The sequence below is a fragment of the Sciurus carolinensis genome, chromosome 1 (genome assembly GCF_902686445.1).
Source record: "Sciurus carolinensis chromosome 1, mSciCar1.2, whole genome shotgun sequence".
NCBI lineage: Eukaryota > Metazoa > Chordata > Mammalia > Rodentia > Sciuridae > Sciurus > Sciurus carolinensis.
The window spans coordinates 106,802,224-106,822,233 of record NC_062213.1 but is presented as its reverse complement, the minus strand read 5'-3'; the positions used below and the strand labels follow the sequence as shown (position 1 = coordinate 106,822,233).

The window sequence follows — 20,010 nt, the reverse complement described above, 5'->3', positions numbered from 1 at the left end:
TTTTGGTAGTATGTCCACTTTGACAATATTAATTCTGTCTGAACATGAAATGTCTTTCCATCTTCTAAGATCTTCAACTTCTTTCTTCAGTGTTCTATAATTTTCATTTTAGAGCTCTTTTACATCCTTGGTTAGATTAATTCCCAAGTTTTTTTTTTTTCAGTTATTGTGAATGGAATGGTTTTCCTGATTTCTTCCTCAACTGAATCACTGTTGGAATATAGGAAAACTATTGATTTATGGGTATCCTTGTATCCTGCTACTTTGCTAAATTCATTTATAAGCTCTAGAAATTTTCTGATGGAGTTTTTTGGATCTTCTAGATATAGGAGCAAGCAGAGATAGTTTGGCTTCTTTGGCTTCTTCTTTTCTTATTTGTATCCCTTTGATTTCTGGCTAATGTTTCAAGGACTCTATTGAATAGGAGTGGCAACAGTGGACAGCCTTGTCTTGTTTCTGAATTTAGTGGAAATGTTTTTAACTTTTCTCCATTTAGTATGATATTGGCTTTTGCTTTGTTAAAGTGGCCTTTATGATGTTGAGGTAACTTCCTTCAATCCCTAGCTTCTCTAGCATTTTTAACATGAATGGGTACTGGATTTTATCAAAGGCCTTTTCTGCATGCTCATGTGATTTTTGTTCTTAGTTTTGTTTAAATGATGAATTACATTTATTGATCTGTGTATGTTGAACCAACCCTGCATCACTGGAATGAAACCCATTTGATCATGGTGTATTATATTCTTGATTTTTAAAAAGAAATTTTAATTTTAATTTTTTGGTACCGGGATTGAGCCCAGAGGCACTTAACCACTGAGCAACATCCCCAGCTCTTTTTTGTATTTTATTTAGAGAGAGAGTCTCACTGAGTTACTTAGGGCTTTGCTCAGTTGTTATGACTGGCTTTGAACTCACGATCCTCCTGCCTCAGCCTCCTGAGCTACTGGGATTGTAGGTGTGTGCTACCTTGTCTGGCTCTTGATGTGTTTTTAAATGTGGTTTGCTAGTATCTTATTTAGGATATTTTAATCTATGTTCCTCAGGGATATTGGTCTATAGTTTTCTTTCCTTGATGTGTTTTTATCTGGTTTTGATCTCAGGGTTATAGAAGGCTCATAAAATGTATTTGGGAGTGCTCCTTTTCTTTCAATTTCATAGAATAATTTGAGGAAGACTGTGTTAGTGTTTTTGTAAAGGTCTTGTAGAACTCAGTTGAGAAACCATCAGGTTCAGGGTTTTTAGTTTTTGGAAGTGTTTTATTTGCTGTTTCAATTTCATTACTTGATATTGATCTGTTTTGGATTTCCATATCTTCCTGGTTCAATTTGGGCAGGATATATATATCTAAAAATTTGTCCACATTTTCATATTTTCCAGTTTATTGGGATATAAATTTTCAAAATGGGATTTTTTTTATTGTAAACAAATGGGATACAAGTTGTTTCTCTATTTATACATGGAGTCAAGGCATACCATTTGTGTAATCATAAATTTACATAGGGTAATGTTGTTTGATTCATTCTGTTATTTTTCCCTCCCCCCCCACCCCTCCCACCCCTCTTTTCCCTCTATACAGTCCTTCAGTCCTCCATTCTTGCCCCCCTCCCTAACCCTAACTCTAACCCTAAAACTAACCCCTCCCCCCCCCATTATGTGTCATCATCCACTTATCAGCAAGATCATTCTTCCTTTGGATTTTTGAGATTGGCTTATCTCATTTAGCATGATATTCTTCAATTTCATCCATTTGCCTACAAATGCCATAATTTTATCATTCTTTATGGCTGAGTAATATTCCATTGTATATATATACCACAGTTTCTTTATCCATTCATCAATTGAAGGGCATTTAGGTTGGTTCCACACTCTGGCTATTGTGAATTGAGCAGCTATGAACATTGATGTGGCTGTATCTCTGTAGTATGCTGATTTTAAGTCCTTTGGGTATAGGCCAAGGAGTGGGATAGCTGGGTCAAATGGTGGTTCCATTCCAAGTTTTCTAAGGAATCTCCATACTGCTTTCCAGAGTGGCTGCACTAATTTGCAACCCCACCAGCAATGTATGAGTGTACCTTTCTCCCCACATCCTTTCCAACACCTGTTGTTGCTTGTATTCTTGATAATCGCCATTCTAATTGGGGTGAGGTGGAATCTTAGGGTGGTTTTGATTTGCATTTCTCTTATTACTAGAAATGTTGAACATTTTTCCATATGTTTGTTGATTGCTTGTAGATCTTTTTCTGTGAAGTGTCTGTTCATTTCCTTAGCCCATTTGACAATTGGGTTATTTGTAGTCTTGGTGTTGAGTTTTTTGAGTTCTTTATAGATTCTGGAGATTAGTGCTCTATCTGAAGTATGATTGGCAAAGATTTTCTCCCACTCTGTAGGCTCTTTCTTCGCATTGCTGATAGTTTCCTTTGCTGAGAAAAGCTTTCTGGTTTGAATCTATCCCAGTTATTGATTCTTGCTTTTATTTCTTGTGCTATGGGAGTCCTGTTGAGGAAGTCTGGTCCTAAGCTGACATGTTGAAGATGTGGACCTACTTTTCTTCTATAAGATGCAGGGTCTCTGGTCTGATTCCGAGGTCCTTAATCCATTTTGAGTTTAGTTTCGTGCACGGTGGGAGATATGGGTTTAGTTTCATTCTGTTGCATATGGATTTCCAATTCTCCCAGCACCATTTGTTGAAGAGGCTATCTTTTCTCCATTGCATATTTTTGGCACCTTTGTCTAGTATGAGAAAATTATATTTATTTGGGTTGTGTCTGTGTCCTCTATTCTGTACCATTGATCTACCTTTCTATTTTGGTACCAATACCATGCCGTTTTTGTTACTATTGCTTTGTAGTAGAGTTGAAGATCTGGTATTGCGATACCCCCAGCTTCATTTTTCCTGCGAAGGATTGCTTTAGCTATTCTGGGTTTCTTATTCTTCCAGATGAATTTCATGATTGCTTGCTCTATTTCTGTAAGGTACGTCATTGGGATTTTAATTGGAATTGCATTGAATCTGTATAGCACTTTTGGTAGTATGGCCATTTTGACAATATTAATTCTGCCTATCCAAGAACATGGGAGATCTTTCCATCTTCTAAGGTTTTCTTTAATTTCTTTCTTTAGTGTTCTGTAGTTCTCATTGTAGAGGTCTTTCACCTCTTTTGTGAGATTGATTCCCAAGTATTTTATTTTTTTCAAAGCTATTGTGAATGGGGTAGTTTTCCTAACTTCTCTTTCTGAAGATTCATCACTTATGTATAAAAATGCATTGGATTTATTTATATCCCGCTACTTTACTGAATTCACTTATGAGTTCTAAAAGTTTTCTGGTGGAATTTCCTGGTTCCTCTAAGTATATAATCATATCATCAGCAAATAGGGATAGTTTGAGTTCTTCTTTTCCTATTCATATCCCTTTAATTTCTTTGGTCTGTCTAATTGCTCTGGCTAGAGTTTCAAGGACGATATTGACTAGAAGTGGTGAAAAAGGGCATCCCTGCCTTGTTCCAGTTTTTAGGGGGAATGCTTTCAGTTTTTTACCATTTAGAATGATATTGGCCATGGGCTTAGTGTAGATGACCTTTACAATGTTAAGGAATGTTCCCACTATCCCTATTTTTTCTAATGTTTTGAGCATGAAGCGGTGCTGTATTTTATCAAATGCTTTTTCTGCATCTATTGAAATAATCATGTGATTCTTGACTTTAAGTCTGTTGATATGGTGAATTACATTTATTGATTTCCTGATGTTGAACCAACCTTGCATCCCTGGGATGAAACCCACTTGATCATGGTGCACTATCTTTTTAATATGTTTTTGTATGCGATTTGCTAAAATTTTGTTGAGAATTTTTGGGTCGATGTTCATTTAAATGTCTGAAATTTTCTTTCCTCGATGTGTCTCTGTCTGGTTTAGGTATCAGGGTGATATTGGCTTCATAGAACGAGTTTGGGAGGGTTCCCTCCTCTTCTATTTCATGGAATACTTTGAGGAGTATTGGAATGAGCTCTTCTTTAAAGGTTTTGTAGAACTCGGCTGAGAACCCATCTGGTCCCAGACTTTTCTTTGTTGGTAGGCTTTTGATGACCTCTTCTATTTCATTGCTTGAAATTGATTTATTTAAGTTGTATATGTCCTCTTCGTTCAGTTTAGGTAATTCATATATCTCTAGAAACTTGTTGATGTCTTCGAGGTTTTCTGTTTTGTTGGAGTATAGATTTTCAAAATAGCTCTAATTATGTTTTGTATTTCACTTGTGTCTGTAGTGATATTTCCTTGCTCATTCCGAATTTTAGTAATTTGAGTTTTTTCTCTTTCTCTTTGTTAGTGTGGCTAGGGGTTTATCAATTTTGTTTATTTTTTCAAAGAACCAACTCTTTATTTTGTTAATTTTTCCAATTGTTTCTTTTGTTTCAATTTCGTTGATTTCAGCTCTGATTTTAACTGTTTCCTGTCTTCTACTACTTTTGGTGTTGGTCTGCTCTTCTTTTTCTAGGGCTTTGAGCTGTAGTGTTAAGTCATTTATTTGTTGATTTGTTTCTTCTTTTGTTGAATGCGCTCCGTGAAATAAATCTTCCTCTAAGTACTGCTTTCATAGTGTCCCAGAGATTTTGATATGATGTGTCTTTGTTCTCGTTTACTTCTAAGAATTTTTTTATTTCTCTCCTGATGTCTTCTATTATCCATTCATCATATAATAGTGTATTATTTAATCTCCAGGTATTGGAGAAGTTTCTGTTTTTTATTCTGTCATTTATTTCTAATTTCAATCCATTATGATCTGATAGAGTACAAGGCAGTATCTCTATCTTCTTGTATTTTCTAACAGTAGCTTTGCGGCATAAAATATGGTCTATTTTAGAGAAGGATCCGTGTGCTGCTGAGAAGAAGTGTATTCGTTCTTTGTTGGATGGTATATTCTATATATGTCGGTTAAGTCTATGTTGTTGATTATGTTATTGAGATCTATGGTTTCTTTATTCAATTTTTGTTTGGAAGATCTATCTAGTGGTGAGAAAGGTGTGTTAAAATTGCCTGGTATTATTGTGTTGTGGTCTATTTGATTTCTGGAATTGAAAAGGATTTGTTTGACGTACATGTATGAGCCAACGTTCGGGGCATAGATATTTATGATTGTTATGTCTTGCTGATTTATGCTTTCCTTAAGCAGTAAATAATGTCCTTCTTTATCCCTTCTGACTAGTTTTGGCTTGAAGTCCACATTATATGAAATGAGGATGGATACTCCAGCTTTTTTGCTATCTGTATGCATGATATGTTTTTTCCCATCCTTTCACCTTTAGTCTGTGGGTATTTCTTTCTATGAGATGAGTCTCTTGAAGGCAGCATATTGTTGGATTTTTCTTTTTAATCCAATCTGCCAGTCTATGTCTTTTTATTGATGAGTTCAGGCCATTAACATTCAGGGTTATTATTGTGATATGATTTGTATTCCCAGTCATTTGACTCATTTTTGTTTTTTGACATGAATTGGTTTCTCCTTTATTTGGCTATTCCTTTAGGCTAGTTCCTCCTGTTGCTGATTTGCATCGTTGTTTTTCATCTCTTCCCCATGGAATATTTTGTTGGGAATGTTCTGTAGCGCCGGCTTTCTTTTTGTAAATTCCTTTAGCTTTTGTTTATCATGGAAGGATCTTATTTCGTCGTCAAATCTGAAAGTAAGTTTTGCTGGGTATAAGATTCTTGGTTGGCATCTGTTTTCTTTCAGGGCTTGGTAAATGTTGTTCCAGGCCCTTCTAGCTTTTAGGGTCTGGATTGAAAAATCTGCTGATATTCTTATTGGTTTCCCCCTGAATGTCATTTGATTCTTTTCTCTCGCGGCCTTTAAAATTCTGTCTTTATTTTGTATGTTAGGTATTTTCATAATAATGTGCCTTGGTGTGGGTCTGTTGTACTTTTGTACAGATTTGGGAAATTTTCTGATATTATTTCATTGAAAAGGTTGTTCATTCCTTTGGATTGTTTCTCTGTGCCTTCCTCAATCCCAATAATTCTTAAATTTGGTCTTTTCCTGATATCCCATAATTCTTGTAGATTCTGTTCATCATTTCATCTTCTCTGTTTTGTCAACTTTGTTTTCAAGATTAAATATTTTTGTCTTCAATGTCTGAGGTTCTGTCTTCCAGGTGTTCTATCCTATTGGTTATGCTTTCTATGGAGTTTTTAACTTGGTTTATTGTTTCCTTCATTTCAAGGATTTCTGTTTGTTTGTTTTTTTCAGTATCTCTAACTCTTTATTGAAATGATCTCTTGCTTCCCGTATTTGCTCTTTTAACTGTTTATTGGTGCGATCATTTAATGCCTGCATTTGCTCTTTCATCTCATCCTTCAATGCCTGCATTTGCTCTTCAATGCTCTGCATATTGCTTCCCTGATTATTGTAATTATTTACATTCTGAACTCCCTTTCTGTCATTTCTTCTGCTGTGCTGTCATTGGGTTTTATTGATATAGTATCTAGGTTTGTTTGGGACATTTTCTTCCCTTGTTTTCTCATATTGGTCAGATGTCAGTGGGACTCCGAGATATTACAGATTTCCTCTATTGGCTTATAGTGTCACTGTAGATTTCCAGTATATCACCTCCCAGCCTTCAGTAGCCTGAAGTCTTGGAGGATCTTGATAATGCAGTGCTTCCGAAGAAAGCTGCCCCTAGCCCGCTACTGGTTCCAGGGCTTGGAGCTGGCTCTGTGCGGAAAGGCTCTCACTGGGCGGTCTACTCCAAGAAGGTAGCCGTGAAAGGCGCCTGCCGTTGGAGGGAGCAGGGCTGCTTGGGTAGTCCCTGGTTGCCCTGCCCTGGTCCCTGAAGCTGCCTGCAGGCCAGAGCTCAATGCTGGCCCCCGGGACTCGGAGCTGGTTCTGTGCAGAAAGGCTCTCACTGGGCAGGTGCTCCGAGAAGCTGGCCGTGTGGGAGGAGCCCACTGCCGGAGGGAGCAGAGTTACCTGGGGAAGATTCTAGCTGCCCTGCCCTGCTCTGAGAAGCCACCCCTATCCAGGCCTGCTGCCCGGGCCAAGCTTCACGAGGTGGGGGAGACTCACCCCATGGCTCTATTTTAGTCCGAGTCTCTCAATACCTCCCCTTCTTGAATCCTGGGTTCTGGAGCAACTGGAGATGCATTCACCCTCTAGTCTGCCATCTTGGATCACCCCGTGGAAAGAGCCAGCCGCCGGAGAGAGCAGAGCCGCCTGGAGAAGTCTCTGGCTGCCCTGCCCTGGTCCCACAGGCTGCCTGCGGGCCGGAGCTCTCTGCTGGCTCCGGGACTTGTGGCTGGCTCTGTGTAGAAAGGCTGTCACTGGGTGGTCTGCTCCAAGAAACTAGCCTTGAAAGTCGCCTACTGTCGGAGGGAGCAGGGCTGCTTGGGGAAGTCCCTGGCTACCCTGTCCTGGTCCCTGAAGCTGCCTGCGGGCCAGAGCTTGCTTATGGCTCCGGGACTCAGAGCTGGTTCTGTGCAGAAAGGCTCTCACTGGGGGGCCTGCTCCGAGAAGCTGGCCATGTGGGAGGGGCCCAATGCCAGAGGGAGCAGGGCTACCTGGGGAAGACTCTAGTTGCCCTGCCCTGCTCTGAGAAGCTGCCCCTATCTGGGTCTGCCATCCGGGCCGAGCTTCACCCGGTCGGGGAGACTCACCCCGTGGCTCTATTGTAGTTCGAGTCTCTCAATGCCTCCCCTTCTTGAATCCTGGGTTCTGGAGCAACAGGAGATGCAGTCACCCTCTAGTCCGCCATCTTGGATCACCCCCAAAATAGGATCTTATAATCCTCTGTGTTTCAGAGGACTCTGTGGTGATATCTCCTTTTTCATCATTGATTTTGTTGATTTGCTTTTTTCATTCTTTCTTTTGGTTAGTTTAGCTCAGGGTTTGTCAATTTTCTTTACCTTTCAAAGAACCAACTCTTCATTAAATTAATCTGGTGTATTAGTTTCTTTGTAAAAATTTTTAATTTGTTCTAATTAGTTATACTTGACAGTAGTACTGAATTGTTTTCTTATTCCCAATTTCATTGATTTCAGCTCTGATCTTAAGTATTTCCTGTCTTTTACTGCGTTTGGTTTAGCTTATTTTTCTTTTCCCAAGGCCTTGAGGCATAAGTTCATTTATTTGGGATTCCTCTAATTTTTTAATGTAGGCATTCAGTACTATAAATTTGCCCCTTAGAACTGCTTTCATACTGTCCAGGAGCTTTTGACATGTTGTGTCTTTTTTCTCATTCATTTCTAAAAATTTCTTGATTTGTGCTCTCACTTCCTCTTTGATCGATTCTTTATGAGAATATCATTCAGTCTCCGAGGTGACATGGTTTCTATGTCTTGATGTTGATTTCTAGTTTCATTCAATTATGATCTGATAGAACACATGGCCTAATTATGCTCTTCTCATTGTTGCTTTGATGCTTCTGTTTTCATTTGCTGGCATATAGTTCTCACTTGCATTGCCTTTGTGATTTTATTTTCTTTCTGTCAAGTGGCATCAAGGTCTCCTTAGTTTTGGAGTTTCATGAACACTTGCCTGACTTGGCTGGGTGGAAGGAAACCAAGATGCTGAAGGCTGGTTTTAGTTTTCTCATAAATAAAATGGAAATAATGAAATGTTGGGAACTGGCATTGACTGCCAAGTTTTATGGCTGTACTCTAATTAACTTAATAGAACACAAATTTGTGTGTGTCTAAATAATTATTTGATAACTATGTAGTTCTGAAATAATTAAGAACTGTAATCATATTTTGAAGTGTAGAAAAATAACTTGATAAGTGATTGTCCTCCTACTTAAGTAAAAAAAAGAATGCTGATTCTCTGTATTTTGCTTCCTACATAAATATTGATTGTGAGAGCAGAGATCAGCCCTACAAACACAATTGTGGAGAACTAAAAGCCTCAATGGAGCTGTAACACTGTACAGAGCCTTATTTCTAAAAGTGGACTACAACTACACTTTGGGGCTTAGGGTGGGGAAGTAGTCAATGCCTCCAAGGTAAATAGAGTTACTTTATATTAGGTAGAGGGGAGGGAAGGGAGGGGAAAAGGCATGGGGGAAGGAATGATAGTAGAGTGAAACAGACATTATTACCTCAAGTACATGTATGAACTGCATGACCAATATGATCCTGCAATATGTATAATCAGAAAAAGGAGAGATTATACTCTATTTTTGTATGATATATCAAAATGTATACATGCATTCTACTGTCATGACCAACTAATTAGAATAAATAAAATTAAAAAATTAGAAATTAAAAAATTTAAAAAAACAAAGAATACATGGAATTCTGTCAGTGTTTTCATATTTGCTAAGATTTGCTTTGTGGCTAGAGTATGATCTATTTTGGAAAAAGTTTCAGGCACAGCTGAGAAGAAGGTAAATTTAGTTATTTGGGGGTAGAATATTCTGTAACTGCCTGTTAGGTCCATTTGATTTTTGGTTTTGTTTAGGTTTGAGATATCTGTGTTGATTTATTGTTTTGATGACCTATTTGTGAGAAGAGTTTATTGAAATAACCCAGTATTATTATGTTAGGGAGTATATGGAATTTAATGTCATGGCATATTTTTTTCCATGTAATTGGGTACATTACATGACATTTGGGACATAAATGTTTACTATGGTTATATATTTTTGTTGGATTGTTCACTTTAGTGGGATGTAATGTCCTTCTTTGTCTCTTCTAATTAATTCTTACTTGGAATCTACTTTGTCAGATATGAGAATAGCCACTCCTGCTTGTTTTCCTGGACAATATGTCTGGAATACTTTTTGTCATCCTTTAACCTTCAGCCTATGGATCTTGGCTTATAAGATGGGTCTCTTGAAAACAGTTGGATTTTGTTTTTGATCCATTTTGCTAATCCGTGTCTTTTAATTGGAGAGGTGAGACCATCAATATATAGCATTGGTATAGATATGTGTTCATGACTACCTGCCATTTTGTTTTTTTCTACATTTTATCTTGCCTTGATTCTCATTTAGTGGATTATTCTTCTATTGAACTTCCACTGTTTGTGTGTTTTGGGAATTGTTTTTTTTTGTTCCTCTGTGTAAAGTATAACTTTGAGTGTTCTTTGTAGTGTTGATTTGGTGCTCATGAATTCTTTAAGTTATTCTTGTCATGGAACATTTTTATTTCTCCCTTGAATTTGAAAATGAGTTTTGCTGGTTATAGTAACCTTGGTTGACAGTCATTTCTTTTATGGTTTGGAATATTTCATTTCACATCTCCTTGGTTTTAGGATCTGAGCAGAGAAATCAGAAGTGAGCCATATTGGTTTGCCTTTAAATGCGAACTGTTGTTTCTCTCTTGCAGCTTTTAATATTCTTTCCTTATTTTCTGTGTAAGGCATTTCCTTATTTTCTATGCAAGGTTGATGACATGTCTCAGCAAGCTTCTCATTTGGCTTGTCTATTTGGAGTTCTATAAACCTCCTGTATGTGGATGCCTATCTTCTTTCTGATAACAATCTCATTGAAAATGTTCTTTATGCCTTTTGTTTGTATCTCCATGTTCTCTTCTATCCCAGTGATTCTCAGGTTTGATCTTTAAAGTTGTCCCAGAGTTGTTGTATATTCTGGTCATGTTCTATATATTTTCCCCTTTATTGCCTTCTGTGTAGTCAAGATCGATCATATAGCTAATAGTCTTCGATGCCTGAAGTTCTGTCTTCAAGGACTGAGGTTCTATTTTCTACACCATTGAGCCTTTTATTGATATCTTTGAGTTTGTAATTAGATCAATCTTATTTTTGTTGTTGTTGTTGTTGTTATGAGTTCTGCTTGGTTTCTTTTCACTATTTCTATTTCTTCATTAAAATGGCCTTTCATCTTCTGTATTTGTTCTCTTAATTCCTTCCTTAGATCTTTTGGTTCATTGAACATTGTGATAATCAGTTTTTTATACTCTTTCTTTGTGTTTTTGTCTACATCACTATAAGTGGGTTCCTTTTTGGGGGGATTATGGATTTTGGAGGAAGATTTGTTTGTTTCTCATGTTTTCAGAGGTCTTAGTCTTATGTATCAGTTCAAGTGGGTTTCTCTATCTCTTTTTTTAGGGCACAGTTTTCAGTTGCTAAAGTGTCCTAGAGTGATCTGGATTGAGATCCCCTCATCTGTATGGTGTTTACAGTCTCTGTGTTACTTCACTCTGTTTCTTCTATATTAATGGATGTCCCTAGGTGGGACATGGGGGCCCACCCCAGCTGTTTCTACTTGGGGCCTGGTCATTAGTTTGGATTTTCATCTCTTCTATTCATGTAAAAGCATAGCTGAAGATTGAGTATCAATAATGTGAATGGAGCAAGGTGTGCTTTTTTGTTGACTTTAGTTCAGCAGCAGATTTCTATCCTGTGATCTTGTAGTATCCTTGTAGGTTTCCAGGACCTCACAGATTAAAGGGAAGTAAATAACAGCAACAACCAATGCAAACAATATATGGCATTTAACTAAATACTTAGTTCCTACTATGACATCTATAATGTTAATTGCCACATAAAACCCAAGAAATGGTAGGGTCAGCAACTGCCATCAGCAAAAACAATAAATAACCTTATTATATCTGGTATTAAATCAAACAACAGGTCAAATATGACATCCACTGCAGTAATAATTGCAACAGCATTAATGGTGGGGGCAGGCATTGTATAAACCAACTTTATACATACATTGTATAAACCATTCTTACCATAAAAGATGGTAAGAATGTGGCTGTATCTCTGTAGTATGCTGATTTTAAGTCCTTTGGGTATAGGCCAAGGAGTGGGATCACTGGGTCAAATGGTGGTTCCATACAGGAAAAGAGGGGTGGGAGGGGGTGGGGGGAAGGGAAAAAAATAACAGAATGAATCAAACAACATTACCCTATGTAAATTTATGATTACACAAATGGTATGCCTTTACTCCATGTACAAACAGAGAAACAACATGTATCCCATTTGTTTACAATAAAAAAGAAAAAGATGGTAAGAATAAGTTAATTAAGAGAAAAGAAAATGTGACAGAAAGGCCAAAAAGAGTTTACAATTTCAAAACATGAACAGAGAGAATGCAGAACAGGTGTAGAATGTGATAGGAAGGAGGAGAAAAAATAGAAGTAAAAAATTAAAGGAAGAGTGAAAGAGAGAACAATAAAATTTGACTTAGCAGAAGAGAGAAAGAGAAATGAGAACCAGACAAAGGAAAAACAGCACAAAACAAAACCAAAATATACTAATCAAAAACTCTAACCCTCCAAAGACAAGGCAAGGAAAAATACATTTAGAAAAGAATGTTTCAAATGAGAAAAAACAAATATGTATATATGTCCATGAACCAATCAGCACAATCACACACACTAAAAACAAAAGAATAAAAAGGAAAAAAAAAGGAAAAAAGATTCTTAATGAACAACTAAGGAATCATTTCCACTGATGTGATCAAAATAATCACTGTCTATGCTCAAATTTCTTTCCATTTCTTCTTGAGCTATGTACTGAGCACAAGAGTGAGGGCCTAGAGTTGTTAAACCCTTCCTCTTTTTGTGTTGCTCATCAAGTTACCAGTTGGAGTTCAAAAATTCTCTACTTCCCTTCTCACCAGTATGAGGTAGGATGGAGTGGGAAGTACTGTCAGCTGGATTTTTGTCTGCAGAGACCAGGTTGATGCAGTCTCAGGGTGGGACCACTACAGAGTTCTATGAGTGGAGTTCTTCCAGGTGAGGTTTAAGTCTGATCTGATCTCAGGGGCTTTATTGAGTGGTATCTGCTCTGGAGAGATTAGATCAACATATCTGTAGGACCTGGCAGTTGCCAGTCTCAACTGGGAATCGGGATCTCAAGAGCCTCCCTAGGATCTACTAGTGGAATCATTCACCCCCTCTGCTACCCACGAACACAGCCTTTCCAGGCTTCCCAGGTTTTTAGTCCCTGAGTGTATTCACAGTTGCTGCTTCAGCTGTTCTCATGAGCCATCAGAGTTTGAATCCCTTTCACTTTTCCAACTTCAATCCCCCTAAGTACAATCTTCTCTGTGCCTGTTTAACTCTCATTCTGCTAGGTACAGTCTAGGTCATGAGGTAGGCACTTGACAGGACCATGCAGCTATCTTTGTTCAAATCTCCCAGCTCCTGCAGCAGCAGCAGCTGCAATGTGGTGGCCTCAAGATGGCTCCTACCTCAGCTCTCCATGGTCAGTTGGGAAACACAGGGTGCTTTTCATGCACCAGCATACAGTGCAGCTTCTGGATCAGCTAAGGGAAGACTGCTTTTCTGATCTCAGGAAATGGACACATTGGCAACTCTGTCCAATGTGTTTCTCTGAGTTCTCCCTCCTGTGTTGAACCAGCACCACTACCTCTGCTGCCCACACCAGCTTGATCCCACTGTAGTCCTCTTTCTTTGTTTAATGTATCCAAAGTTCTGAGTCTCTAAGACACTCTAACTGTCCAATATTGAATTTTAGTAAAATCCCTCTTTGACTTACCTGGCACAGAAGCAATATTTCTGCTCCTTGAATCCAAGGTCACAGAACAACAGGGCATGCAACCTTCCTCTAGTCCACCACCTTGAATCTAACCTAAATAAAGGCAAGCTTACCGGGGCAGTGGTGAATCCCTGTAATCCTATGACTCAGGAGGCAGTCTAATTTCGAATTCAAGGTCAACTTCAGCAACTGAGACTCTCAGCAATATAGGGAGAAACTATCTCAAAATAAAAATAAATAAGACTGGGTACTTAGTTTAGTGGTAAGATACTCTTAGATTGAATACCAAGTACAAAAAAAAAAAGCCACTGTCTTTAACATATGGCATCATGGAAAACACATTTTAGAGGGCCTTCTATATAATCTCTCTCTATAAATATGAGCTACTATTTGTTGAGAATGTTTCTCACTTAATTGCTATGCTGGATTCTGAAAGAGATTGAATTTACTATCTATATAAAGAGAAAAAAATCAGGCTTTATATTTTTCTCTTTTACTAGGTACTATGAGACTATCAAATCATTCAGCTCATACATTGAATGGTCACAATCAGAGTGGTGATAGAAGTGTTATTTATTCTATGGACAAATTTTGCAATGAAGACTGTCCTGCTACTCTAACTGGTAATATTGCATATCATACAAATTATTATATAGGATAGAAAAATTGTTAGACATACTGTTTCATTTTCTTATAATATTTTGTGAAAAATGATAATATTTGATTCTGCACTATGTTCAAATGAAAATTTGTTTTTATATTAATCTTCTTAGGTATTACTGAAGAATTTATTACCTCATTGTTTTACTTCTACAGAAGAATGAGTGGACTTTACATAACTAATACTGAATATGCTTTACTTGCAGCAATGGCTGTGCTTTTTTCAGGTAAAAACGATTCAGCAGTAAATGTCTGGATTAAATCTGGCAATGAAATCATGAATTTGATAGTTACTAATTATCAGTTGTAGCCAAATGTACCAATTTTGTTTTATCACAATTTCCTTATTTATGGGAGCATTCATTTAAGCTTCTGAATGTGCTGTTTCTTGCATCTTAAAAAAAAATGTCTTCTTGACCTTACATCCACATTCATTTGTTCCCCCATTCTTTTGTTCCACTTTACAGGAAAAAAAAATTTAAAAAGTTGTCTATATTGTTGTTTCTCTTTGTCTTCTCTTACTCATGAACTCTCTATGGTCAAATTTTGCTCTTTCCTCTCCACTCTACAGTAGTTTATCACTATCATCAGGATTTCAGTATTGGTGGTTCCAGTGACCTATCCACTACATTTGAAAGAGAAGATCATATTCTCTTTTATTACTTGGCTTCAGTTGATCACACAACCTTCTCAACATGCTTTTTTTTTTTTAACTGATTTTCAGACTACCATGTCTCTTGATTTTTCCTTCTTTACAGATAGCTACTGTCTCCTTTGTTAATCTTCCACAATAATAAATGTTAGTGTCCTGTGCTCAGTTGCTCAATCCTTTTTCTTATATACTCATTTCCTTTGTAATTTCATCCTGTGTCAAGGTTTTAATGGTCATGTATGTTCTGACCACTCCAAAATTTATATAACAACCTGGAATGCTCCCCTAAATTCCATTGTATTCAGTATTTCAACTCGGATGTCTAATATGCACAACAAATTTAACAAGCCTGAAAATGAACTCTTGCTGTTTCTCTACCCATCCTATTTTTCCTCCATCTATTCTAAATGAGTATCTCCATCTTTTAAGTTTCATAAACCAAAATTCTTTCTTTCTTTTTCTTATGTTCATGTTAAATACAAAACAAACCCTTTTGTTCAATCCTCAAAATATAACTAGAACTTAATAATTTCTTACTATTCTAGCTTACACCCTAATGGAAACTAATTTCCTCACTGATTTTCCTGATTCTGTGCCTGCTTCTCTAGAGTCTATTCTTTATGTAGAAGCCAGAGTAAGTGTTTGAAAATATAAGTAAGATCATGTCATTCCTCTGCGTATGTCTTTCAATTACTTCCATTTTACACAGATAGAAGCCAAAGTTCTATTACTGTTTACGTTACCTCTTTCCCTTACTCCATTCCCAGTGCATTGCTTTTTGTTTATTTTTCCATGATGAGTATAGGAGTAGAACTTATTCAAGTGTGTATAGATACAGAATTCCTGCAGGGTGAGAGGGGACCTAACAGCGTTGTTCAGCTCATTGCTTTTGGCACAGATGTTCCATGGAAATTTCAAGAAGTCTTGCCACAGGTTCTACTATGTTTGATAAGTCTTTTGTCTGGAAAGACTTTTATCTGTCCTCCAGATAGCCGCATTACTCCCTCCTTCACCATTTTCGATTTCTGCTAAGTGTCATTTTATTTCTGATCAGTCTTTTAAAAATAGCTACCTTCCCTGCACCCTAAATGTTATTTCTCAGGGGTGCGGTGGTGCTTGCCTGTAATTTATCGCCTGGGAGGCTGAGGCAGGAGGATGGCAAGTTCAAAGCCAGTCATACCAACTTAGTGAGACCCTAAACAACAGAGCAAGATCCTGTCTCAAAAAAAAAAAAAAAAAAAAAAAAAAAAGGGATGGGAATGTTTCACAGTAGTTAGCATCCTGGGTTCAATTCCCTGGTACCAAGAATAAATAAATAAATACAATAAAATAAAACAAATTATCTCTTTTCCTGTTTATTTTCCCCTACAATATACCACTATCTGTCATGTTATATTTTTATTTAAAAAAATCTGTATATGCCCCTCTTCTCCCCTACTTCTCCCTGAGCTCAGAATATAAGCTCAATGAGGGGAGGAAATTTTGTCTGTTATGTTCACTGTTGTATCTTTGGCCCAATGACTAGATGAATAAATGCTTGAAATTTGAAATTTGAAATTTCACTATGAAATTCTTGGTTGGCACTTATATTTATAGGCAAGTTCTTAAGAAGCTTTGCCTTTTATTTACTGTTGACCTTGGGAAATTAATCTTCTAAGACTTCAAATAAAGCCCTTACTTGCTCTTATATTCTTAAAACTACTTACTGACCCTTCCTTCCAATGTGACTTTGTGGAAATCACTTAACTTTCTAAGTTTCAAGAAAATCATCTGAGGATGGTGATAAAAATAGAGCTTACCTAATATATATATATTTTTAAGTACTAGAGATTAAAGCCAGGGTCTCAGGTATGTTAGGTAAGCATTCTACCACTGTGCCCTATCCTCCAGACTTTTACAAATTTTACTCTGAGACAGGGTCTTATTAAATTGTCCAGGCTGGCCTTGAATTTGTGATCCTTCTGTTTCAGTCTCCTGAGTAATTGGGATTATATGCCTGTGCCACCAAATCAGTCCTAACAGTATTATAAAGATTAAATAAAATAATGCACAGAGGCAAATTACTTATCATAATATCTGACATATATTAAGGGTTCAGCAAATATTTGTTATTTTTTGTTATTTAAAAACTGATTGTCAGGACTGGGGATATAGCTCAGTTGGTAGAGTGCTTGCCTCTCATGCACAAGGCCCTGGGTTCAATCCCCAGCACCAAAACAAAGACAAAAACAAAATCAAAAAAAATGAAAAAACTGCATTGTCTTAAAACGAATTATCTTCTGCTTTCCAATATTCATTAAGATAAATATGATAATGTTTTTCAGATCGTCCATGTCTTGAAAATAAGCAACATGTGGAGAATTTACAAGAACCAGTTTTACAAATTTTGTATAAATATTCAAAAATTTACCATGCAGAAAACCCACAGCATTTTGCTCATCTCATAGGGAGGCTAACTGAACTGAGAACTCTGAATCACAACTACTCAGAAATACTTAGCACTTGGAAAACAAAAGACCCCAAATTGACTAATTTATTTTCTGAGAAATGGAATATGTAGTCAAGTCACACTGTTGAAATTTTAGAATGTTCTGGTTTGTCTTAAATTTTCTATATCTAAATTGGATGATTGTTTGAAAAACATTAACATGACTGCTATGTTACCAACATATCATCATAAAATGGATATCACCAATGCTCATCAAGTTTTGTGGAATCCTATCACTAAATGGACACCTAAAATTCAAGATTGGACTCAAAACAAGGAACTATTATTGCTTCTGCATGGTTTCTCCAAAAGGAAATGTAAGAGTTATCATCTGAAGAAACTATTTTTTTCATTTAGTTGAAAATATGTAATTTATAGACATAAAAAAGGCTATCTAGTGAAAACAATTGTAATTATAAGGAGGCAATTGGTGACCTTCATTAAGTAAGGCCAGATTGATGGAATAAGACATTTTAAGGTCTTTAAAAGAGGTTTTTAATAAGCCAAATTGGAAAATTTGTGATGAAAGATACTGAAAAAAAAATCAAGAGAACAGATCTTTAAAATATTTTAATAAAATTGGGAAATTTATCATGATTTACTTCTCATTCTGGGAGACAATATTTTGACATTTTTGCTAACATCTTTTGTAGAAACAATGACTTTCTTAAAACCTGAAATCTTTCCACAAACATTTTAGTTCTTATAGGGACTAAGATGGTAATATGTTAAAAATAAAGTTCATGTGAAATACATGAATTGAGAAACTATTGGCACTTTTGTTTTGAAAGACTGTAAAAGTAAATGACACCTGTGACTTTAAGTAATTATCTGACTAGAAGTAGTATTTTGGTTTTCAATAAAGAAAACCAGACTACAGTTAAAATTTTCACTATGTAAAACTTTTTAAAACATTGGAATATTGAATCTATAGACTTGACAAGAAAATGTTAATTAGATGTATTAATTTTTGCTCCCAGGGGTACTTTGTGTATATTCTTGGTATCATTTCTTTGAAGTAGTGTCTTATCAAAAGGACATCTAAGTTCAATTTCTTTAAAATGTAAAATGAAGGAGGCAAATCGGATCATCATTTCCAGTTGGAAAATTTTATAATTTTATTAGAAACTGTTGCCTAATAAATTTATACAAAAAGGGTCATTTAAAAATATTGCTAAAATTCTTTGGAGAAGCATCATAGTATATCTGGAGAAGGAGAACAAAGCCAGTATCTCTAAAACAGAATGCATTATCTTATTGCTCAGACCTAGGTACCATGCTAATGAACTATCTAGTTACCCAAGCCTGAAACCAGGCATTCATCTTTGACTTCTCTCTTTTTCACTTCTAGTACGACACCATTCATTTAACTTCCTACATGCCTTTTTCAGATGATACCTCCTCATCTCCACTGCCCTCGTCAGACCCCAGGACCTCATGTCACCCAGGCTATTAAAACTGTCTTGTAACTCCAGGCTGATCAGCCTAAACCATTCTTTATACTACAGATTTTCTTCTGAACCTAATCATACCACCCTTTCCACTCAAAATTCTTCAAAATTCCTGTCCAAGAAGTCTAAATCCAAGCACGTTTGCAGGGCTTGTATACCTGCTCTCAACGCCTCCACGCTCTTGCACCTTCCCGCCTTGGTCTTCCTGACACACCTGCGACAAGTATGAATCGCTCTCACAACCCCAGCGCCTTTGCCCACTTTCTCTGAGCCGGGAATGCTGTGCTCCCACTGCCCATCTAACCAACTCTATTCACTCTTCTATTCCGGCTGAAGCAATAACAAAAACATATTCGCACTGAGAAGCCTGACTCCCCAAGCCACCTTCAGAGCCATGACTCTTCATAAATTCCACACTTAAGTGATTACACAGCACTGTTTTTATTTGCACACCTTCTACTTTCCTAAGGTTCTGAGCTCTCAGGGGGCGGAAATGGATGTGTCATTCTCACCTCTTCTATCCTAGCACCTGACAGTTTTCCCAGCATTCTTTGACAATAGCAGAAGTTTTGAGAACGTCAACTCTTAGAAGAAACAGAATCCGGGATAGAATTGTTCCCGGGGAGAAGGAAAATCTCGCGAGACATAATTCTCCGGAGCCGGAAGCCTACTCTAAGGACCGTTATTTAGCCGTTAAACTGCCAGGCGCCCTGCTCCACCTGGTGTGGCCACCCAGGTGGAGCGATTTCCCGCCTTTTCTGAGGTTCGGAGGCAGAAGCTTTGGTTCTTTCTGCTGCTCTCATAGACAGCAGTTCACGTGGCACCCAGCCCGTGGCTTCCCGCTTGTTCTTCAAAGGTGAGGGCAGGTGGACCGAGTTCCTTTCCTGAAGATGGAACCCAGGGCGGGGGCGACATTGTGATACTGCATCTCCTAACTCCGTCAGCCGCCCTCGCCTTGGCCGTGGTCCTCTGGCGTCAGCGGGCTCCGCTGGCGAGGTGATGCGTTGTAGTGGGGCGCTGAGGAGGGCGCTGCCCTTCCTGGGCAGGCTGTCACTGCAGTGGGGTTCGAGTATCTCGTTGGGGGCTTCGGGTGGCCGGGGAGGCAGCTGGCGCAGGAGAATGGTGGGACGGAGTGGGCATGGCCGCCCTGGCGGGCACGGTAGCTGGGGTCTCGTGGCCGCTTCATCCAGCCACGTGGGAGCAAGCATCGCCGTTTACAAAGAATAAGCGGTGCACTGACTAGGTAATGGCCAACACTTGTCACCTCCCTGGGGCAACAGGTGTTTACAGCTGGAAGGGAGA

General features: G+C 37.8%; 1 protein-coding gene across 1 annotated transcript in view; it reads left to right on the top strand.

Moving 5' to 3' along the window:
- The window catches only part of LOC124958263 (bile acid receptor-like), a 38,552-nt gene extending 20,694 nt beyond the window's left edge, over positions 1-17,858 (top strand). Inside the window, exons 9-11 of the mRNA XM_047516136.1 lie at positions 13,958-14,080; positions 14,231-14,344; positions 17,094-17,858. Coding sequence (XP_047372092.1) covers positions 13,958-14,080; positions 14,231-14,344; positions 17,094-17,329 — 473 coding nt within the window. The 3' untranslated portion in view covers positions 17,330-17,858. The remainder of the gene's footprint in view (positions 1-13,957; positions 14,081-14,230; positions 14,345-17,093) is intronic.
- Positions 17,859-20,010: the final 2,152 nt, after the last annotated feature.